The 24429-nt window shown below is 44.6% G+C and overlaps 1 protein-coding gene across 1 annotated transcript in view; it reads left to right on the top strand.

Moving 5' to 3' along the window:
* The window catches only part of SEZ6 (seizure related 6 homolog), an 864418-nt gene that overhangs the window by 428559 nt on the left and 411430 nt on the right, over positions 1–24429 (top strand). Inside the window, exon 2 of the mRNA XM_089682996.1 lies at positions 19614–20399. Within this exon, the coding sequence (XP_089539122.1) occupies positions 19614–20399 (786 nt within the window). The remainder of the gene's footprint in view (positions 1–19613; positions 20400–24429) is intronic.

Below are 24429 nucleotides of genomic sequence, written 5' to 3'. Positions count from 1 at the left end.
TTGTACGTTCAAAGAGTTAGATCCATTTACACGCCGGGTGGCGGTAATATTTTTTGGGTGATTAGTGCATTCCAGTGACATAAACGTACAGTTTACAGCCAACGGCAAGCTGCAATTGACCGATTGTGTACAATAAACTGACTTTCTGCTTCACAACCACTATTGTACGTTCAAAGAGTGAAATCCATTTACACGCCGGGTGGCGGTAATATTTTTTGGGTGATTAGTGCATTCCAGTGACATAAACGTACAGTTTCCAGCCAACGGCAAGCTGCAATTGACCGATTGTGCTAAATAAACTGACTTTCTGCTTCACAACCACTATTGTACGTTCAAAGAGTTAAATCCATATACACGCCGGGTGGCGGTAATATTTTTTGGGTGATTAGTGCATTCCAGTGACATAAACGTACAGTTTCCAGCCAACGGCAAGCTGCAATTGACCGAATGTGCTAAATAAACTGACTTTCTGCTTCACAACCACTATTGTACGTTCAAAGAGTTAGATCCATTTACACGCCGGGTGGCGGTAATATTTTTTGGGTGATTAGTGCATTCCAGTGACATAAACGTACAGTTTTCAGCCAACGGCAAGCTGCAATTGACCGATTGTGCTAAATAAACTGACTTTATGCTTCACAACCACTATTGTACGTTCAAAGAGTTAAATCCATATACACGCCGGGTGGCGGTAATATTTTTTGGGTGATTAGTGCATTCCAGTGACATAAACGTACAGTTTCCAGCCAACGGCAAGCTGCAATTGACCGATTGTGCTAAATAAACTGACTTTATGCTTCACAACCACTATTTTACGTTCAAAGAGTTAGATCCATTTACACGCCGGGTGGCGGTAATATTTTTTGGGTGATTAGTGCATTCCAGTGACATAAACGTACAGTTTCCAGCCAACGGCAAGCTGCAATTGACCGATTGTGCTAAATAAACTGACTTTCTGCTTCACAACCACTATTGTACGTTCAAAGAGTTAGATCCATTTACACGCCGGGTGGCGGTAATATTTTTTGGGTGATTAGTGCATTCCAGTGACATAAACGTACAGTTTACAGCCAACGGCAAGCTGCAATTGACCGATTGTGTACAATAAACTGACTTTCTGCTTCACAACCACTATTGTACGTTCAAAGAGTTAAATCCATATACACGCCGGGTGGCGGTAATATTTTTTGGGTGATTAGTGCATTCCAGTGACATAAACGTACAGTTTCCAGCCAACGGCAAGCTGCAATTGACCGATTGTGCTAAATAAACTGACTTTCTGCTTCACAACCACTATTGTACGTTCAAAGAGTTAGATCCATTTACACGCCGGGTGGCGGTAATATTTTTTGGGTGATTAGTGCATTCCAGTGACATAAACGTACAGTTTCCAGCCAACGGCAAGCTGCAATTGACCGATTGTGCTAAATAAACTGACTTTCTGCTTCACAACCACTATTGTACGTTCAAAGAGTTAAATCCATATACACGCCGGGTGGCGGTAATATTTTTTGGGTGATTAGTGCATTCCAGTGACAGAAACGTACAGTTTCCAGCCAACGGCAAGCTGCAATTGACCGATTGTGCTAAATAAACTGACTTTCTGCTTCACAACCACTATTGTACGTTCAAAGAGTTAGATCCATTTACACGCCGGGTGGCGGTAATATTTTTTGGGTGATTAGTGCATTCCAGTGACAAACGTACAGTTTCCAGCCAACGGCAAGCTGCAATTGACCAATTGTGCTAAATAAACTGACTTTCTGCTTCACAACCACTATTGTACGTTCAAAGAGTTAAATCCATATACACGCCGGGTGGCGGTAATATTTTTTGGGTGATTAGTGCATTCCAGTGACATAAACGTACAGTTTCCAGCCAACGGCAAGCTGCAATTGATCGATTGTGCTAAATAAACTGACTTTATGCTTCACAACCACTATTGTACGTTCAAAGAGTTAGATCCATTTACACGCCGGGTGGCGGTAATATTTTTTGGGTGATTAGTGCATTCCAGTGACATAAACGTACAGTTTCCAGCCAACGGCAAGCTGCAATTGACCAATTGTGCTAAATAAACTGACTTTCTGCTTCACTACCACTATTGTATGTTCAAAGAGTTAAATCCATGTACACGCCGGGTGGCGGTAATATTTTTTGGGTGATTAGTGCATTCCAGTGACATAAACGTACAGTTTCCAGCCAACGGCAAGCTGCAATTGACCGATTGTGCTAAATAAACTGACTTTCTGCTTCACAACCACTATTGTACGTTCAAAGAGTTAGATCCATTTACACGCCAGGTGGCGGTAATATTTTTTGGGTGATTAGTGCATTCCAGTGACATAAACGTACAGTTTCCAGCCAACGGCAAGCTGCAATTGACCGATTGTGCTAAATAAACTGACTTTCTGCTTCACAACCACTATTGTACGTTTAAAGAGTTAGATCCATTTACACGCCGGGTGGCGGTAATATTTTTTGGGTGATTAGTGCATTCCAGTGACATAAACGTACAGTTTCCAGCCAACGGCAAGCTGCAATTGACCGATTGTGCTAAATAAACTGACTTTCTGCTTCACAACCACTATTGTACGTTCAAAGAGGTAAATCCATTTACACGCCGGCTGGCGGTAACATTTTTTGGGTGATTAGTGCATTCCAGTGACATAAACGTACAGTTTCCAGCCAACGGCAAGCTGCAATTGACCGATTGTGCTAAATAAACTGACTTTCTGCTTCACAACCACTATTGTATGTTCAAAGAGTTAAATCCATTTACACGCCGGGTGGCGGTAATATTTTTTGGGTGATTAGTGCATTCCAGTGACAGAAACGTACAGTTTCCAGCCAACGGCAAGCTGCAATTGACCGATTGTGTACAATAAACTGACTTTCTGCTTCACAACCACTATTGTACGTTCAAAGAGTTAGATCCATTTACACGCCGGGTGGCGGTAATATTTTTTGGGTGATTAGTGCATTCCAGTGACATAAACGTACAGTTTCCAGCCAACGGCAAGCTGCAATTGACCGAATGTGCTAAATAAACTGACTTTCTGCTTCACAACCACTATTGTACGTTCAAAGAGTTAAATCCATATACACGCCGGGTGGCAGTAATATTTTTTGGGTGATTAGTGCATTCCAGTGACATAAACGTACAGTTTACAGCCAACGGCAAGCTGCAATTGACCGATTGTGCTAAATAAACTGACTTTCTGCTTCACAACCACTATTGTACGTTCAAAGAGTTAAATCCATTTACACGCCGGCTGGCGGTAATATTTTTTGGGTGATTAGTGCATTCCAGTGACCTAAACGTACAGTTTCCAGCCAACGGCAAGCTGCAATTGACCGATTGTGCTAAATAAACTGACTTTCTGCTTCACAACCACTATTGTACGTTCAAAGAGTTAAATCCGTTTTTATTTTTGGGGTGCTTATTGAATTAAAGAGTATGTCAGACAACACGCAGAGGAGTGGCAGAGGAGGCAATGTTTCAGGAGCGAGCAGACGTGGCAGCAGAGGAAGGGGTCGAGGCAGCACTAGTCGCAGCCAGAGGCCAGTGCTCCCGGTGTCATCCAGCGGTCGTGTCTCCACCGACAACCCTGCCGTCATCGATTGGTTGACTCGGTCGTCTTCCTCTTCCCAGGTCACCTCTGACACCTACAGCCAACGGTCGGTGGGTACGTCAGACACAACCTTTAGTTGGCATGGCCCGGGAGCAAGCCCACTGAAATCACGTGTCCTCGACCTGCCCCTGTCCCTTGGTGTTCCCTCACCAAGCGAAGTATCGCATGCTGTGGGCTCAGCCCCACTGTACAGTGAGGAAGAGCTAACAGAGGGCGGTCAGGAATGGGGGGAGACATCCGCCTCTTCAGCAGCCAGGCGAAGAAGTAGTGGCGAGGAGAGTGGCTCGGTAGCCGGTCTAGAGACAGGTCGTTCTCCAGACCCACACGCAGCCGAGGGGGCTAGTAGTGACGCGGAGAACCTAATTGATGATGATGAGGCTGATCGCACTTGGCAGCCTTGTCGTCATCAGGCTATTGCTTCCACATCATCAGGAGAAGAGGGTGCCAGCTTGCCAGCGAGCAAAACAGTCGGTGGGTTGCCCAGGAGGCAGCAGGGTCGCAGCAGTGTCAGTGGAGGCAAACGGCCACGGAGTAGAGCACCAGCTCCACTGCAGCCTACCACCACGGCCAGTAGTGGTGCCGGTGTGCACGGAGGAAGTAGCAGTAGCAGAGTAGCGGGGCAAAGTTTCCTACTCGGCGGTGTGGCAATTTTTCGTCAAGCCGCCCGAGGAAGTAAACGTAGCCGTATGTCGACTATGTGGCCAGAAAGTCAAGCGTGGCCAGGGGGCCAATGTTGGGACTACAGCGTTGCGTCAGCATATGCAGCGTCGCCATTCGGTGGCCTGGGAAAACCGTGATAAAGATACGGCGGTTCTGCCTACCCCAGCCCCCGCTCCATCACCCGCTCCGTTACTTGCTCCGTCACCCGACGTCAATCGCCCTCTATCAGCCAGTCAAGGCTCCAACACCTCTGCTGAGGGGAGTTGTCGCTCGTTGGCATCTTCCGCTCGTTCAGATGCTCCTTCTCCTGCTACTCCTCTTCACGGATTCCGTCAGCAGTCTTTCTTGGAATCCGTTTCCAAGAGACAACAGTTTGCGAGCACGCACCCGACAGTGCAGAAGCTGAACGTCCTCCTGTCCAAGTTGCTGGTGCTGCAGTCCCTCCCTTTCCAAGTGGTGGACTCAGCACCTTTCCGAGAAATGATGGCTTGTGCCGAGCCGCGGTGGAGAGTGCCAAGCCGGCATTTCTTCGCCAAAAAGGCAGTGCCAGCCCTGCATTCACATGTAGAAGAGATGGTGGGCCAGTCTTTGAGCATGTCGGTCTCTGCCAAAGTGCACGGCAGCGCCGACGTGTGGAGCTGTAACTACGGTCAGGGACAGTACATGTCATTTACGGCCCACTGGGTGAACGTGGTGCCGGCACAGCCGCACCAGCAACTTGGACAGGTCACGCCGCTTTTGCCTCCACGTTTGCACGTCCTTGGTCCAGCAAAGATGTCCGCCTCTACCACCTCTTCTTCCGCCGTGTCCTCAGCCGCCACCCCGGTGCCAAGTCCCATTACCCGACCGGCATATCACATGTGCAGGGCGCAACGGTGTCACGCTGTGCTGCACCTGGTATGCCTTGGCGAACGTAGTCACACAGGGGAGGAACTTCTGAGTGTAATGAACAGAGAAATCGACAGATGGCTGTCTCCGCGCAAACTGAAAATCGGAACCATGTTGACCGACAACGGAAAGAACATGGTGTCTGCTCTGCGTCAAGGAAGGTTGTGCCATGCGCCATGCATGGCTCACGTGTTCAATCTGGTTGTCAAGCGGTTCCTAAAATCCACCATCCCACTGCAAGACATCCTTAAAATGTCACGTAAACTTTGCATGCATTTCAGCCATTCCTACACCGCAAAGCACACCCTCCTTGAGCTGCAGCGGCAGAACGGAATTCCACAGCATCGCCTGATCTGCGACGTTGCAACAAGGTGGAATTCAACCCTACATATGTTAGACCGCCTTTACGAACAGCGAAAGGCCATCACCGATTTCCTGATGTTACAAGCGGATAAAGGTACTCCCCTGTGTAACTTAGATGTCAGCCATTGGCAGCTCATGCGTGACACCTGCCGCTTGCTCAGGCCCTTTGAGGAGGCCACGCTATTCGTGAGTTGGCAGGACTATGGGATGAACGACGTCATTCCTCTGTTGCACGTCCTGGAACAAATGCTGTTAACAATGGCTGGTCAGGGTGCGGTAGACGTGCGCACAGATCTCAACGCCACATGACCCCTGTGGGGGCAGGACAGGAAGAAGAGGAGGAGGTAGAGGAGGACATTGGTGCTCAGGAATTATTGAGTGAAATGGGTGGTTTTTCCACTCAGCGGACAGGAGTGGAGGAGCAGGAGCATCTGGTAGAGGAGGAGACAGAGGACCCAGACGCACCGTCGCAGTATGCTGTGGAGATGGAGGCAGGGAGTCCCTCGCATTCCTTGGCACAAATGGCCCATAGCATGCTCGGTTGCTTGCATAGCGACAGCCGAATAATAACCATCAGACAGAGGGATGACTTTTGGCTGTCCACCTTGTTGGACCCTCGCTACCGTTCAAAAATGGTGGCCTTTTTCACACCTGCTGAGAGGGAGGCCAAAATAAAGTACTATAAAAACCACCTATGTAGTCAGTTGGTCTCTGCCTTTGTGCGCCAACGTCCATCCTCAGACACTGTGGGCCCTGTGCGCTCGTGGGAATTGCTTTGTATATCTGTCGCCTTAGGGGCCGCTGTCTGGCGACATAATTTTTTGTCACTGTGTAGACATCTATTTATAGGCCGATGTTTGGCCACAAAAATATATTTAGTAATAACCTAGCCGTTCAGGCGGCTCCCTGAACACCTCGGGAATTGCTTTGTATATCTGTCGCCTTAGAGGCCGCTGTCTGAACAGCTCATGAATTGCTTTCTATATGTGTCGCCTTTGAGGCCGCTGGCTGGACAGCTGATGAATTGATTTGTATATATGTACTTATTGTCCGCTGTCCGGACAGCTCATGAATTACTTTTTGTATATAGCCTTCCAAACCACTCTCAGAATAAGTCATGATATTCATGCTGTGTATAGCCTTATAGGCCAATGGTCAATCAAGTCATGATTGTTATAGTGTGTATAGCCTTATAGGCCGCTGTCTTTACAACTTTATAATTCCATGCAGTATATAGCCCTATCGGCCACTTTCTGGCATCCAGTTGCTGTAGCCCCCATCACCACACTGTGCCACGGGCCCCTGTACCGCCTTCTCATACTGCTGCCAGATCCATCCTCTGCCATGTGCGTCTTTGTCGTCTGCTCACGCTGCTGGGTTCCAGTTTTAAACCTAGGCCTGTGTATGGCTTCCGAATACTGCTGCCTCCACCGCCACCCTGCGCCATGTGCCTCTGTCGTCTGCTCACGCTGCTGACGGCTTCCGCTTTTTAACCTAGGCCTGTGTATGGCTTCCGAATACTGCTGCCTCCACCGCCACCCTGCGCCATGTGCCTCTGTCGTCTGCTCACGCTGCTGACGGCTTCCGCTTTTTAAACTAGTCCTGTGTATGTCTTCCGAATACTGCTGCCTCCACCGCCACCCTGCGCCATGTGCCACTTTCGGGTCTCCTCACACTGCTGCCAGGTCCATACTGATTCATGGCCCCCTGTACCGGCTCCTCATGAACGTGGTTCAGCGGGTTTGCATCATTTAACGGCAAATCGTTGACAAATGCTGGGACGTTCAGTGTTGTGCGCATTAAGCCAGACACCAAAGGGCAGCACAGACCTGTTATTACTCGCTCAAGCATGGCTGAACAAAACCAATCTCTACCACAAATTGGACCCAGACCTGCCCAGGGTCTCGTAACTAGATTGCACGGAGGAGTAGAGTCCGTTATCGGAATTAAATAGACAAAACGCCACACCAAAAAGAGTGTCCATTTCCAACACTTATTCCAGAAAGAGGAACAACCCGTTTCATATACGGCCCGTAGACGTTTCACGTCTGCCACATTCAGTCGATTTAAGACGCAAGCTCCACTTCCTGTGGTCTCTGACCGTCGATATACCTTTAAGTGTCAGCTTTGAAGCTATATTCCCTCCGGAGCACTGACACTGGTGCCCTTCCGTCAACATGCCTTTAAGTTTCAGTTTTCAACCATATTCCCCACTGAAGCCAAACTCTTGGGTATCCCAGAAGCTGCTCAGCGGGTCAGGGCAATAAAGCTCCCGGTTCGCAGGTTGTTCCGTCTTATGGATGGAAGTACGACGGTATATGATCTTCTTCGCACCCACGGCATCACCTCATAGAATCTCTGCATTGCATCTGCAATCACAACGCTGACTTCCCGGATCGCCACTCAGCCATTGGACTCTTGATAGTCGTCTCCCCACACTGCTGCTGGGGGGACTTTTTAACCTAGGCCTGTGTATGGCCTTCAATTGAAGCTGCTTCCGCTCCGCCACTCTGCCACTGGACTCTTGATAGTCGTCTCCCCACGCTGCTGCTGGGGGGACTTTTTAACATAGGCCTCTGTATGGCCTTTAATTGAAGCTGCTTACGCTCCGCCACTCTACCATGAGCCTCTTGGGTATCCCAGAAGCTGCTCAGCGGGTCAGGGCAATAAAGCTCCCGGTTCGCAGGTTGTTCCGTCTTATGGATGGAAGTACGACGGTATATGATCTTCTTCGCACCCACGGCATCACCTCATAGAATCTCTGCATTGCATCTGCAATCACAACGCTGACTTCCCGGATTGCCACTCAGCCTTTGGACTCTTGATAGTAGTCTCCCCACACTGCTGCTGGGGGGACTTTTTAACCTAGGCCTGTGTATGGCCTTCAATTGAAGCTGCTTCCGCTCCGCCACTCTGCCATTGGACTCTTGATAGTCGTCTCCCCACGCTGCTGCTGGGGGGACTTTTTAACATAGGCCTCTGTATGGCCTTTAATTGAAGCTGCTTACGCTCCGCCACTCTGCCATGGGCCTCTTGGGTATCTCAGAAGCTGCTCAGCGGGTCAGGGCAATAAAGCTCCCGGTTCGCAGGTTGTTCCGTCTTATGGATGGAAGTACGACGGTATATGATCTTCTTCGCACCCACGGCATCACCTCATAGAATCTCTGCATTGCATCTGCAATCACAACGCTGACTTCCCGGATCGCCACTCAGCCATTGGACTCTTGATAGTCGTCTCCCCACACTGCTGCTGGGGGGACTTTTTAACCTAGGCCTGTGTATGGCCTTCAATTGAAGCTGCTTCCGCTCCGCCACTCTGCCACTGGACTCTTGATAGTCGTCTCCCCACGCTGCTGCTGGGGGGACTTTTTAACATAGGTCTCTGTATGGCCTTTAATTGAAGCTGCTTACGCTCCGCCACTCTGCCATGAGCCTCTTGGGTATCCCAGAAGCTGCTCAGCGGGTCAGGGCAATAAAGCTCCCGGTTCGCAGGTTGTTCCGTCTTATGGATGGAAGTACGACGGTATATGATCTTCTTCGCACCCACGGCATCACCTCATAGAATCTCTGCATTGCATCTGCAATCACAACGCTGACTTCCCGGATTGCCACTCAGCCATTGGACTCTTGATAGTAGTCTCCCCACACTGCTGCTGGGGGGACTTTTTAACCTAGGCCTGTGTATGGCCTTCAATTGAAGCTGCTTCCGCTCCGCCACTCTGCCATTGGACTCTTGATAGTCGTCTCCCCACGCTGCTGCTGGGGGGACTTTTTAACATAGGCCTCTGTATGGCCTTTAATTGAAGCTGCTTACGCTCCGCCACTCTGCCATGGGCCTCTTGGGTATCTCAGAAGCTGCTCAGCGGGTCAGGGCAATAAAGCTCCCGGTTCGCAGGTTGTTCCGTCTTATGGATGGAAGTACGACGGTATATGATCTTCTTCGCACCCACGGCATCACCTCATAGAATCTCTGCATTGCATCTGCAATCACAACGCTGACTTCCCGGATCGCCACTCAGCCATTGGACTCTTGATAGTCGTCTCCCCACACTGCTGCTGGGGGGACTTTTTAACCTAGGCCTGTGTATGGCCTTCAATTGAAGCTGCTTCCGCTCCGCCACTCTGCCACTGGACTCTTGATAGTCGTCTCCCCACGCTGCTGCTGGGGGGACTTTTTAACATAGGCCTCTGTATGGCCTTTAATTGAAGCTGCTTACGCTCCGCCACTCTGCCATGAGCCTCTTGGGTATCCCAGAAGCTGCTCAGCGGGTCAGGGCAATAAAGCTCCCGGTTCGCAGGTTGTTCCGTCTTATGGATGGAAGTACGACGGTATATGATCTTCTTCGCACCCACGGCATCACCTCATAGAATCTCTGCATTGCATCTGCAATCACAACGCTGACTTCCCGGATTGCCACTCAGCCATTGGACTCTTGATAGTAGTCTCCCCACACTGCTGCTGGGGGGACTTTTTAACCTAGGCCTGTGTATGGCCTTCAATTGAAGCTGCTTCCGCTCCGCCACTCTGCCATTGGACTCTTGATAGTCATCTCCCCACACTGCTGCTGGGGGGACTTTTTAACCTAGGCCTGTGTATGGCCTTCAATTGAAGCTGCTTCCGCTCCGCCACTCTGCCATTGGACTCTTGATAGTCGTCTCCCCACGCTGCTGGGGGGACTTTTTAACATAGGCCTCTGTATGGCCTTTAATTGAAGCTGCTTACGCTCCGCCACTCTGCCATGGGCCTCTTGGGTATCCCAGAAGCTGCTCAGCGGGTCAGGGCAATAAAGCTCCCGGTTCGCAGGTTGTTCCGTCTTATGGATGGAAGTACGACGGTATATGATCTTCTTCGCACCCACGGCATCACCTCATAGAATCTCTGCATTGCATCTGCAATCACAACACTGACTTCCCGGATCGCCACTCAGCCATTGGACTCTTGATAGTCGTCTCCCCACACTGCTGCTGGGGGGACTTTTTAACCTAGGCCTGTGTATGGCCTTCAATTGAAGCTGCTTCCGCTCCGCCACTCTGCCATTGGACTCTTGATAGTCATCTCCCCACGCTGCTGCTGGGGGGACTTTTTAACCTAGGCCTGTGTATGGCCTTCAATTGAAGCTGCTTCTGCTCCGCCACTCTGCCATTGGACTCTTGATAGTCGTCTCCCCACACTGCTGCTGGGGGGACTTTTTAACATAGGCCTCTGTATGGCCTTCAATTTAAGCTGCTTACGCTTCGCCACTCTGCCATGGGCCCCTGTACCGCCTCCTCTTGCTGCTGCCAGGTCCAGAGTGTGTCATGGGTCCCTGTACGGCCTCCCATTGCTGCTGACTTCATCGCCAGACTCTGCCATGTGCCACTTTCAGGTCTCCTTACACTGTTGGTGGGTTCCATTTTGTGATAGGGTGCTGTATGGCCTTCCATTGCTGCTGCCTCCACCGCCACCCTGCGCCATGTGCCTCTGTCATCTGCTCACGCTGCTGACGGCTTCCGCTTTTTAACCGAGGCCTGTGTTTGGCTTCCGAATACTGCTGCATCCACCGCCACCCTGCGCCATGTGTCTCTGTCGTCTGCTCACGCTGCTGACGGCTTCCGCTTTTTAACCTAGGCCTGTGTATGGCTTCAGAATAATGCTGCCTACACCGCCACCCTGCGCCATGTGCCTCTGTCGTCTGCTCACGCTACTGCCAGGTCCATACTGATTCATGGCCCCCTGTACCGGCTCCTCATGAACGTGGTTCAGCGGGTTTGCATCACTTAACGGCAAATCGTTGACAAACACTGGGACGTTCAGTGTTGTGCGCATTAAGCCAGACACCAAAGGGCAGCACAGACCTGTTATTACTCACTCAAGCATGGCTGAACAAAACCAGTCTCTACCACAAATTGGACCCAGACCTGCCCAGGGTCTCGTAAGTAGATTGCACGGAGGAGTAGAGTTCGTTATTGGAATTAACTGTGAGGGACTTTTAAACCTAGGCCTGTGTATGGCCTTCAATTGAAGCTGCTTCTGCTCCGCCACTCTGCCATTGGACTCTTGATAGTCGTCTCCCCACGCTGCTGCTGGGGGGACTTTTTAACATAGGCCTCTGTATGGCCTTCAATTTTAGCTGCTTACGCTCCGCCACTCTGCCATGGGCCCCTGTACCGCCTCCTCATGCTGCTGCCAGGCCCGTAATCTGCCATGGGCCCCCGTACCGACTCCTCATGCTGCTGCCAGGTCCAGAGTGTGTCATGGGTCCCTGTACGGCCTCCCATTGCTGCTGTCTCCATCGCCACACTCTGCCATGTGCCACTTTCAGGTCTCCTCACACTGCTGGTGGGTTCCATTTTGTCATAGGGTGCTGTATGGCCTCCCATTGCTGCTGCCTCCACCGCCACACTGTGGCTCCACACTCTGGTTTTGGCCCCGTAACTTGCCAAATGAGTGAAGTGTGCGGTGATTCTAAGATCGACGGCACTCATCTGCATGTCATACTGACTGACAGTATTATTTCTCTTCCCCAGCAGACTCCAAGGGCATTTAAATTAAAGGTACAGTGTTCTGCACTAATATAAAGGCTCTCTGAAGCCTGGAAACACCCTTTTTATAAGTTAAATTCGCAGCGAATATATTCGGCTCGAAGCGAATTTATTCGGCGAATTCGGCGAATCAGCCGAACCGAATTTTTGAATAATTCGCTCATCTCTACTTGCCACCAATCCTTCCCATGACATCCATTCCACCAGCAGACCAGACTATTGGCTCGCAGATCAAAGCCAGGTAATTCTTTACTTGCTATTGTAAACATGCTAAATACAAAAAGAAGACTGTATTTATGGCCACAAAAATACTGTGTATTAATGCAACTGGCAGTGTATGTCTAGCCAAAATATTTTTCTATTTTGATAGAGCAGGCAAGAGTTAAAACCCTTGTAAGTTTTGTTTTATTACTAACTTTGCCCCCATAGGGGAGATTTGCCCCCTTTAATTCTCCTGGTGACCATTGTCACTAAGACAGAAAGTAAGGAGAAATAAAAACTTTTACAGTAGTCACCACAACAAGGTGTAGGGGAAAATCTACCAAAGCAGACAAATGTTCTGATAACAACTGTCTAAAATAAGATGTCCCCTCACTTCCAGTTGTGCTTCTGGAAAAGGAAGTGAGGGAAATATTACTACTTTATGCAGAACAAAAAAGGATTGAGCTAGAGATATATTTTAAAGTCTAAATATACAGTTCGTAAAAAAAAAAATTTTACAAAATTACAAAATATGCACAAAGGATATTACTTACCTTCAGTGTCATGTGTCCCCTGTGATTCTGTCTTCTAGTTCAGAAGAAATCTTCCCATCTATTACTAAAGTTTCTATGAATAAAACTGGATCAATGAATACAGGACAGGCGAATGATTGAAAGGTCCAAACCCTCCATTCATAGATTGTGCTTCATTCATAGTAGCTGTAGTATGGCTTCTATGACTAATAGATCACAGGCTCAGCAATTCAAAGCAAAGCAAGCAGAATATTAGCATGCATTAAAAGGCTATCTACTCAAGAGACAAAACTAAAATTCTACTAATATACAAAAACTGTGGTGAGGCCACATCTTGAATATGCTAAAATGCATAAATAAATTGGTGTAGCGCTAATCAATAACCACATATGAATAAACATACATAAAGACATATAAAATATATTAAATATATACACAAATATAAAGTGATCTGATCCAGTCGGGATCTATTTGTGACACACATACACGTGACACAGAAACGCGAGATAACAAATTGGTCCCAATAGGACCCAATATGGTGAAAAAATCCAAAAGACACCAACAAAAACCCCCAAATCCCTAAATTGGGATCAATAAATCAATATAATAAGAACTAGTGCAATCAACAGTGAATCTCCGAAAAAAAGGGAGATAATCCACCTAAATAAAGTGATATGTGCTTAAATACCTCCCAAAAAAATATAAAATAATAATAGATATAAAATTACTCAATCAAAACCATATAAAAATGCAAATAACACCACTCCAATATGAATAAATACTATAAAGTGAAATATATGCCAAATATAAATGATGACAATAAATACACATAAAAAGTCCAAAATAAGTGCAAATAGCAAAAAGTGATCCGATAAAACAATTTCATGCAGGTGATGCGGTGAATGTGCATTCAAGCCAATGGTATAAATCATCAAATGGATAGATTGCCCCCTCACCTCCTTACTGCGACCCACTGGGCCAGTGCGCTTTTAGGATCACACCAGGATCCTTCATGGGCAGTAATTCGTCAGTAGATGGTATCCATAGGAAATCCCCATCAATGGTGTCACTTAAACATCTCAGGTCCCCTCCAGATACAGGTACCGCAATATAGCTCACTCTCTCATAAGGATCATAATAATAACAGAAAAGAAAGATTCTCCATAGTGTAATATTGTTTATTACATCAATATAGCAAAGCAAACGCCAATTGCCCACTAACTTGTTGCCAGATAAACATTAGCTTTCAAACCACATGCTATGGGTGTACCTCTGCATGGGTTTCAGGTGTGCCAAGATGGCGTCCAGGCCGGTACTACGTCAGTAAGTTTCTACCCTGAGGAAGTCACGTGGCTAACGTGACACAACGCGTAGGTATGCGGTGACGTAGTTCCAGTACGCGGTGACGTAGTTCCGGCATGGATACCATCTTGGCATCCAGGGACAAAGACAGCAATAAGGCCCAAAATAGCTTGTCATGTTTTGTCGCTATATATAAGTATAGAAAAATGTTTTGGAAGGCTTTCCCTCTTAATATGGGGATACCTGTTTTTGGTCCTAGAGCACACATAGTTCATTCATTGTATATTAGGTAACTTCCCCTGTTGGTAGATTACAGCTAACAACATTTTTGATTTTGACAGGAAACAGAATGCTGGAATTTGTAGTTCTCCCATCCAAAGACTTTCAGGTTGGCTTTCTCTACCTAAGCAGCCTCTAAATGACTTCTGCAATATATTGCTGGAAACAGTTGAAAATTCCAGTTCATTGAGCAAGAACTTATTATGAGGGAAAATAATAACATTTTCATTTGCTGACACTCCCTTGTACAGAAGAAGATGAGCAGGTCTGTGGGAAGAAGGGATAATAAGGGAGAACTCGGATGAAATGTTGATAAACACAAGCGAACAAGTGAAAATGATTAGGGAAGATGCAGTGGATTTGGAAGAAAGGTCAGAGCGGATGATAAATACATTTATTAATTACTGTGCTGGTACAGAAGGAAAGTGTTGTAGAGTGTTCATCAGCTGAATGGATTTCAAAATTTGCTGAGGTGAATCATTCATTAATGTAATACTTGTACTGCGGATCCCTTATGTAGCATGGCATAGTAAAAAAAGATTTAAAGTGGCCTTAGCTTTCAGCTATTTTCTGAATTTCCCTTGTGGCCAGAGAGTAGTTACATTAAGGGGGAACTGGAGACTTTTCACATGGTTCTTAGATATATACGTCAACACGATCAGCATATTGTAAGTGAACATTTTACAGTGTGTTAGAACTTGTACAGAAATATATACTGTATCTAAACCCAATCACTAAAATCTCAGGCAAACTTGAAAGTGGAACTACAAAGAACTGAGCAAGCAAGTTTTTTACTGCAAAAGAGACATGCAATGTCCCTTCTGCAAAAAAAATAATCCTACATGTCTGCTCACAGTCTTGTAGAATGTACACTGAGCTGTGCATCTGCAGCTCGATTTACATTCTGGCACCTGTGTGCCAGGATAACTGCACTTCTGCGTATGCACAAGTGTTACATCATCCTGTGCCAGTCAATCAAGATGGCCAAAAACTGGCACCTGGGGGAGGTTAGAGAGAAGATACCGGGGCTGTTGAGGGACTTTGCTGGAGTTAGACTATTAAACCAGTGGTAAGATAAGCAAAAAAAATAGATGAAGAGCTACATGACCAGGGGAACAGGGGATTAAAGGCAAGGCAGGGTTTAGACATGGTTTTGTTAGAAGGGCAGCAACTTACCGTTATTGGCTAGTTTACGAAGAGTAGGGGGAGTTGCTGGGGGTATACGGGAAGGAGATCCAAAGAGCAACAAATCCTTTAGAGCAGCAGATGTGAAGGAATCTTCCTGCCCTCCCACCCTGTATTTGTTTGTTTCATTTGGCCCTAGGACCTTTGGCGGTTGGGCTCTTTGGAGGCATTAACATTTTTTATTTATTTATTTCAGGTGCTTATATAGCACCGTCAATTTACACAGCACTTTACATATATATATATTGTACATTCACATCAGTCCCTAACCCTCAAGGGGTGTACAATCTAAGGTCCCTAACTCACATTCACATGTACACATACTAGGGCCAATTTAGACAGGATCCAATTAACCTACCAGCATGTCTTTTGAGTGTGGGAGGAAACCAGAGTACACAGAGGAAACACACACAGGCACAGGGAGAACATGCAAACTCCAGGCAGGTGGTGCCATGACTGGGATTCAAACCAACGACCCTAGTACTACCAGGCGGAAGTGCTAACCACTTAGCCACTGTGCTGCCCAATTTTCGGAACAGTTCATAGTAGTAACCCATCTAAGGTATGGCGTCCTCTGTTGGATCCCAGTTAATGGGGTATTATCTTGGAACTGGTAACAAGTAGGCATCTGTAGAGAAGTGGGTTTGACCTCGAGCCGGTGTTTTGCAGCTGGGGATCTTTAAGTAGTAATGCAGGTACACAGCCTGATGTTGGTTCTCAAGACCGGCATCCTGTATGTTATGGTTACTGGATTATGAGTATGGTTTCTGTTTTAAGGAATGTTATATTTGGTTATTTGTTAATAAAAGGCCAAGCTGGCCAATTTTCTCCAGATTGTGTCCTTTGTCATTTTTTTCTAAGAATAAGTTGGGGGAAAGGTATCTATGGTGACATTTAAATGACTGGGAGACATATGAGGTACCCTAGTCAAGTATTTTGCAGTTTAGATCTGCTTTAAAGCTGAATCCCACTGCAGCTCTGTATTCATGTAATATTTTTTAAAGTATTTTTGTTATACCCCAGCAATCTTCATAATTGAGCTTCGTATCAGTCTCTTGCAGTGCCTAGACAGCAGAGCTCAGACCTGGGAAGGAAGAAACAAAAATAGGGAACCAAGCAGTTATGCTGCAGTGCAAACAGCATGCTGATGGGGGAAAGAGCAGAGTGACATAGAGAGCAGCTCATCAATGTGCTACATTTCTTTTCATTGTGCAGTCACAAGATGGGGATGGGGGAGGAGACCTGTAAGTATTACTGAACTGCAACAGTGAAAAATCAGGTCTCCTGCACTGCCAGAAAAGTTTGTTGTCTGTGCCAGAGCTGTGTAAATCACAGAAAAGACATAAAGTAGAACAATGCTTAACCCCTTCCAGCTGACAGTATGCAGATATGAAGCCTTACAAAATTTGGTTTTTAATCCGTGGGGTCACATATCTGTGTACTTGTTTTTGTGCAGGGGGTGCGGCGCACAGCGTACTCCCAGCACAGAGACGGCTTTCGCCTGTCTCATACTAACGATCGGAACCCAAGACTCCCAGTTCCATGCCATCTGAATGCTGTGATAGCCTTTGATTGGCTGGATTGTATCACTGTCTCCTTGCAAGAGGAAAGATTTGATCTAGGTCAGTGCCAGGGTTATGCCCCGTACACACGATAAGAAAATCGTATGAAAAATATCACGGAACCACTGATAGAACAATTTTCTCTTCGTTGATGAGCAGGATGTTTTAACTGATAACGATGTTGTGAATGAAAAAATCCGGTTGAACAGTGAAAAATGTTGTCATTTTGCATACGAACGACTGATTTTCTATGCGGTGGTATGACAGTCATACGAAAAAAATCTATCAAGCGCTATCATGCATGAGCAGAAACAGAAGATGACCCGGATGTTTATGTCCAAGGAATCGTAAACACAAACAAAAAATCCAAATGTTAAAAGTAGATTGGCCTAATGAGATAATGAAACCATAATTCTGAATATTATATTTTATGTATCACTATTTATGTATACAGGTAATGTAATAAACTATATTATACTCATTTGCTGGTAATTCAAATGTAATTGAAGTGTTGTGTATATCGCTCGTTCTGGCCGGAAAGGGCGTGCAACGCTCGTTCTGGCTGGAAGGGCGTGGCTACAAGGTCACACGCACACTGCATCAGTTCCACTTGTATGGAAGACGTCAACACTACGTATTGCCCAACGAACAATTTTTTTAGATTGGTTAATGTGGGCCACGATTTCGACCAACGAACGAACGCCCCTCGGTCATCGGATGACCAATCAGTTGATTTTCTAATTGTGTATTCCCACCTTTAGTGTTAGTGTCAAGGTTAGGATCAGTATATTTTGGGCAGGGTTTTTTTTTTTAAAACATTTTTTATATTAGTATCTGTGTCAGTTAATAGCAGTGTCAATTAATTTTAGGTAGGATTAAAAAATATCAAACTGCGTACTATTGTTTCTGAGCTGTACTACAGCTACAAACAACAATTAACAGACACACCTATGTATTATTGCTGCGATTGTCAGGAGCAAGAGAGTTTATTTTGGCTTGTTCTTTGGTGGTGCATTATGGTAATACCAAGAAATATATAGCTAAATTTGAAAAAAATATTTTGTTTTTACTATTTTGGTACAGTTTTCTTTTGATTTAAAAAAAAAAATCAGGTGATGTCCATTACCATTCACCATGAAAAAGAAGCCCAATTTGGCCTGAAGAAAACAAAATATAATCCACCTGAATACACAAAGTAGTTATGATGATATATATACAGTTTTACTAACACATGTCAAAGTTGCAAAATTGTGTTCAGGCATTAACATTTGTTTTAGCCTCAGTCACATTCGCCTAGAGTTTAGTTTTAACATGTTATTAAATTTCTTGTAAAATGTACTCTTTTTAAATATGCAGTTTTTATTAAAAAATACAAGGTGATCCTACTGTGAAGATCTTTGTACAGGTACTACTTGTTATGGGGTGACAACTGTTTGCACAAGGTTTACGCTCAGTGCTTCCACAGGTGAACAGTGTGGCATGGGATCACAGGGAAGGTGCATATCAATGGAAGGCGTTGACCTATGAAGAAAAACTGTAAGGTTGCCCTGAATGGGCAAGGTGACAGATTCTCTGTACATAGTTTTGTTCTCATCCACTAAGCTGAACAAGCTCCATAAGAACACAGAAATACTTTCAACAGTTCCCCATTAACTGATATGTAGTTTTACAAAAAAATATCAAATAAAATATAACATTTTCCAGCAAAATGTAAGGTCAGAGCTTGTGAACTGTTCTGCTCTAAGCACATTTCTTTTATTTCAGAAAATAGAAATAGTTCAGTAAACACTTGAAATGTGACATGAGTTAAAACTGTTTGGCCACTATGGCTGATTTTGGCTGTCCTTCACCGTGGGCATGACACTCAATGCTCATCTCAGTAGACTCTCAGGCCCCTTGTACCCACATAGATAAAGAAATTACATGAGCTTGAGACATCTGATGCTGGCATTTTTCCCACCAGCTACATTGATCCCTTCAGTTTTTATGCGAGTTGCAGCTACTGGAAATAGATTTTTCTCTTTCGCCTTGATTGGGGTCAGGTCTAGATGAACTTTTCTTTCATCCTTCAGGCTCAGAAAGTGAAACTAAAAGAAGCACTCATTTTTTTAAAGAAATGTGGCCTTGAAAAAGGTCAGAAATAGCTTCGCTGCAGAACAGGAATTCATCTTGGGTCAAATGTCGGTGATTACAAGGAACTTATATTTGGGTTAACAAAAGAAATATCTGAACTAAGAAATCTTTCTACAGGAAACTTTCGAAATTCTTTTTTTTCCATTATTTGCAATACCTTAAAGATAAAGCAGTTAGGTTTAGGCAATTAGCATGGTAAATGCAGATGTGTATTGCTCTCTACATACTGTGCTTTGAGAATTGAAGGAGAAATTAGCATGTTGTTTGAAATATTAGTTATATATTTGGAGGAAAGTTGTTGTTTTTTTCCAACAAAATATAATTAACTTACACTTTTGTATTTTTCTTAGGCTTGATTGCCGCAGTAATAAATGGACTTAACAACAAGGTAACTGGAAGCTGGAATACAAAACAAGACTCAACTCCTACTACAGTTGTTGGAGATCTAGAAGGAGAGATACCTTTCATCACAACAGCACCTACCATGACATTGTTGAACCACCACCCTCTACTGGAAGGAATTCTCCATGAAAGCATCATGAAAAAGGACTTCCGGCACTTACCACCCTACTTTACTAGGACCAAACAAACACAGGACAATAAAGCATTGAACGATAAATTATCAGAACACAAAGCGAGGGTTAACCTGGCTCATCCGGACAATGCTCCAATGTTCCATGCGGATTTTTCTACACCCACAATGCCACTTACACCATCCACAATGATAATGGACACTACATCCATTGTTACTGAAAATCAAAAAGACTTTGGTGGAGTACTGGAAACAGTGTCACTGGTACCAGTAGTAGATTCTTTACCAACCTCTGATGCTCATTTTATACTGCAGACTGATAAGAGTAAGGTTTATTATGGCCCCCAACAAGATATAAGCCATGTAGAGCTGTCATCTGTTACACACACTAGTTCCTCATTTGCTATGAAGGATAGTGTTTCTTCTGCTTCTTCTGAAAAAAGTAAAAGCACTTACAGAACTCCAAAGCATGCAAGCATTTCAGATAGAAAGAAGATTTTTTCCAACACATCACCATCTCCAGTCACTGCATTTGAAGAGGAAGAGGAAACCACTACAAGTACCATTATTACTACAACTGTGACCACAACTGTGCCAATACCAGGTGACTATGATACCGTGGATATTAGCTACATGTATTAACATAAAAATATTTACAGAGTTTACAGAATAATGTTTAGTGAATGTATAATGAGTGTATGTATAGAAAAAAATATTTTTTAAATCTTGGACAGAGTAGTGTCCTGCTGGAGAGATTTCCCTTCTGAAACACAGCAGGAAGTAAGAGGAAACCTCTGCAAAGTGAGTAGAATTCCCCTCTTAGGCAGAACAGGTGTCACCATTGGAAGATTGCCCTCAACTCTAGTTTTGATGATCACTCTAAAATTTTGATTTTCCCATCAGTTTGAAAGGGTAAACCTACCACATACAACCATATAAATGTGACAGGGATCTATTCCTTCCCACTCTAAACTAGAGAGCAGGTTTGGCTATACATACAGTTTACAGTACATCTGAATAGGAAGGGATGTTAGGTATTTGCTTAGAGTCCATATCTGTAATGGAGAATATGTGTAGTACAAACAATCACACAAAAAGTATGGCTGTCCAAACTGCGGAAGCAGTATGATTTGGGAACACTTATACCACATAGTTGGAAGCTGGCAAAAATGATAAGTGCATTCATATGATTGCACAGCTGACCACCCACAGATGCTGGTGCTCACTGCTTGTAGACATGTTTAAATTCAGAGGAATGACATATGTAGCTTGCACAGTATGTTTCAGTCTCGTAATGGTGAGTGCAAACAGCAAGGTTATTAAAAGCATCCGATAGCATCTGGAATGCACTTGCAACTTACTTCTGCTACTTTATTGTTCCTACAAACAGCAAGGCTTTTAAAAGGATCCAACTTGCAACCTTATTGCAATGCACTCTTTCTCAGAATTCCTGGTTCTGGTGCTTAGACGGACAATTTTAGAAGCCTTGCTATGTTTATACTTATAGTGATCAAAACAAACTGTGAATGTCCTATGTCTACATTCTTTGGATTTGAAAAAGGAATTTTTGTGCCTTGAACACAACACTTTACTGGTATACTTCCCTTATGAAATGGTACCTACAGCATAAAACAAAGAAAGACCAATTCTTTAAAATAAAAAAATGAGTTTCAAGCACCATGTAGCATTAAAGTTACACTAAACTGGCACTTTCTATTATCAATATGTGAAAATACAAGGTGTATTCACCCCCAAAAAAACACACAAAACTTTGCAGTGGCACTGCGATGAAAGTATCAAACATTAATGGTAAATGAAAGTGCATAAGTATCACATTAGGAAAGTCCTCAAAAAGTCAGCAGACTTGTGCAAAGAAAAAGTGCTTCACTTCCTCCCAAGACATTTCTCTGCCACACACCGCTTGTACCCATGAAGTCCCTCTTCCTCCATGAAGAAGTTCACTGTTCACCGCGTAGCCATGTTTTGTCACTTCCAACTTACTCATGTGGTGACTACAGGGCACGGCAACTAGGCTTATACACCCTCCTCCTTCCCATTCCTTCCCAACATGTACTATCTCGGTCAGCAGGACAGCACCACAAAGAGAAATACCTTGTATTTTCACATATTTACAATATTGGATTGCTAATAAGGTGGCAGCAGTGATTTGTTATATATTATTTTTATGTTCATATCATTTTTGTCTGTAATTTGATATTTGTGGGCATATATCTTTTTGCATGTTTATTCACTCTCTAGCACAGGGTTTTTTTATATATAATTTTGGAATCTACTATTGCCTCCTAGGCTGCAGGTTTTGATTTTATGTGTTGCCATTCTGGTATGCTGAGTCAGTCCAAGAGGAGCTTACTGTGCACCTTTTCATTCCCACCAAGTTATTTTGTGTATCATGGATATTCTTATTTATTTTTCTGCCTTCTTAGATGGTCTTGCCTCCTGATATGATATATTTTTCTCCCCAACCTACTTTGCACCTTTCATATCTGTCTTTACTACATACCACTAGGTATATCTCATCATCAAATGGTAGTCTGATGATAAGATAGATCAGATTTTTTGTTAGGCCCTGATAGTTAGGTCTACAGCCAAGTATCTTGGATCTCGGGCCAAAAGTTACTCTTGCCTAAGAAAAGTCATAGTACCAACTATTTGTGCCTATGGGGTCATAGATTCACAGGCAGAAACTGTCATTCCGTCTAGCAGATACAAACATCCTTGTGTACTATTCAGCCTCTAGCATTGCATAGAAAGTGTTTTAAAAGATTCCTGTCTGGTACAATAGGTCAAGCAACAAGTACAGGTGAAACTCGAAAAATTAGAATATCATGCAAAAGTTCAATTGTTTCAGTAATGCAACTTAAAAGGTGAAATTAATATATGAGATAGACTCATTACATGCAAAATAAGATAGTTCAAGCCGTGATTTGTCATAATTGTGATGATTATGGCTTACAGCTCATGAAAACCCCAAATCCACAATCTCAGCAAATTTGAATATTACATGCAATCAATAAAACAAGGATTGCACATAGAACAATATCTGACCTCTGAAAAGTATAAGCATGCATATGTACTCAGTACTTGGTTTGGGCCCCTTTTGCAGCAATTACTGCCTCAATGTGGCATGGCATGGAAGCTATCAGCCTGTGGCACTGCTGAGGTGTTATGGAAGACCAGGATGCTTCAATAGCGGCCTTCAGCTCATCTGCATTGTTTGGTCTCATGTCTCTCATCTTTCTCTTGGCAATGCCCCATAGATTCTCTATGGGGTTCAGGTCAGGCGAGTTTGCTGGCCAATCAAGCACAGTAATCCCACGGTCATTGAACAAGATTTTGGTGCTTTTGGCAGTGTGGGAAAATGAAGTCAGCATCCCCATGAAGCTCGTCTGCGGAAGGAAGCTCCTAGTAGATGGCTGCGCTGACCCTGGACTTAATGAAGCACAGTGGACCAACACCAGCAGATGACATGGCTCCCCAAATCAACACAGACTGTGGAAACTTTACACTGGACTTCAAGCATCTTGCAGTGTGTGCCTCTCCATTCTTCCTCTATACTCTGGGTTTCCAAATGAGATGCAAAAGTTGCTCTCATTAGAAAAGAGGATTTTGGACCACTGAGCAACAGACCAAGTCTGTTTTGCTGTTGCCCAGGTTAGACGCTTCTGACGTTGTTTGTTGTTCAGGAGTGGCTTGACAAGAGGAATACGACATTTGAAGCCCATGTCCAGGATCCGTCTGTGTGTGGTGGCTCTTGATGCACTGACTCCAGCCTCAGTCCACTCCTTGTGAAAGTCCCCAACACTTTTGAATGGCCTTTTCCTGACAATCCTCTCCAGGCTGTGGTCATCCCTGCTGCTTGTGCACCTTTTTCTTCCACAGTTTTCCCTTCCACATAACTTTCTATTAATGTGCTTTGATACAGCACTTTGGGAACATCCAACTTCTTTTGCAATTACCTTTTGAGGCTTTCCCTCCTTATGGAGGGTGTCAATGATTGTTTTCTGCACAACTGTCAGGTCAGCAGTCTTTCCCATGATTGTGATTCCTACTGAACCAGACTGAGAGACCATTTAAAGGCCCAGGAACCCTTTGCAGGTGTTATGGCTTAATTAGCTGACTAGAGTGGGACACTTTGAGCCTAGAATATTGCACCTTTTCACAATATTCTAATTTTCTGAGATTGTGGATTTGGGGTTTTCATGAGCTGTAAGCCATAATCCTCACAATTATGACAAATCACGGCTTGAACTATCTTGCTTTGCATGTAATGAGTCTATCTCATATATTAGTTCCACCTTTTAGGTTGCATTACTGAAATAAATGAACTTTTGCACAATATTCTAATTTTTTTAATTGCACCTGTAGATAGACTGTCTTTTTACACACAAGTGAGCATTACTCATACTAGGTACTAAAGAAGGGAAAGGGAAACTCATAGAAAGAAAATAGAAAGAAAGCACAAGGAGGGAAACAAGAAAAGACAGGAAAAACAGAATAGTGCAAAAGCTTTGTTCATTATGATTTTCCATAACATTTAACCATAGGTGGGGTACCCACCTATCTTTTAGGGTCCTATCAATGGCTCTATATTGCACTATGTCAGGTAACTCAGT

The sequence above is a fragment of the Staurois parvus genome, unplaced genomic scaffold (genome assembly GCF_062004578.1).
Source record: "Staurois parvus isolate SC_StPar_1 unplaced genomic scaffold, SC_StPar_1.0 ptg000299l, whole genome shotgun sequence".
NCBI lineage: Eukaryota > Metazoa > Chordata > Amphibia > Anura > Ranidae > Staurois > Staurois parvus.
This window is presented reverse-complemented; position numbering and strand designations above follow the sequence as displayed.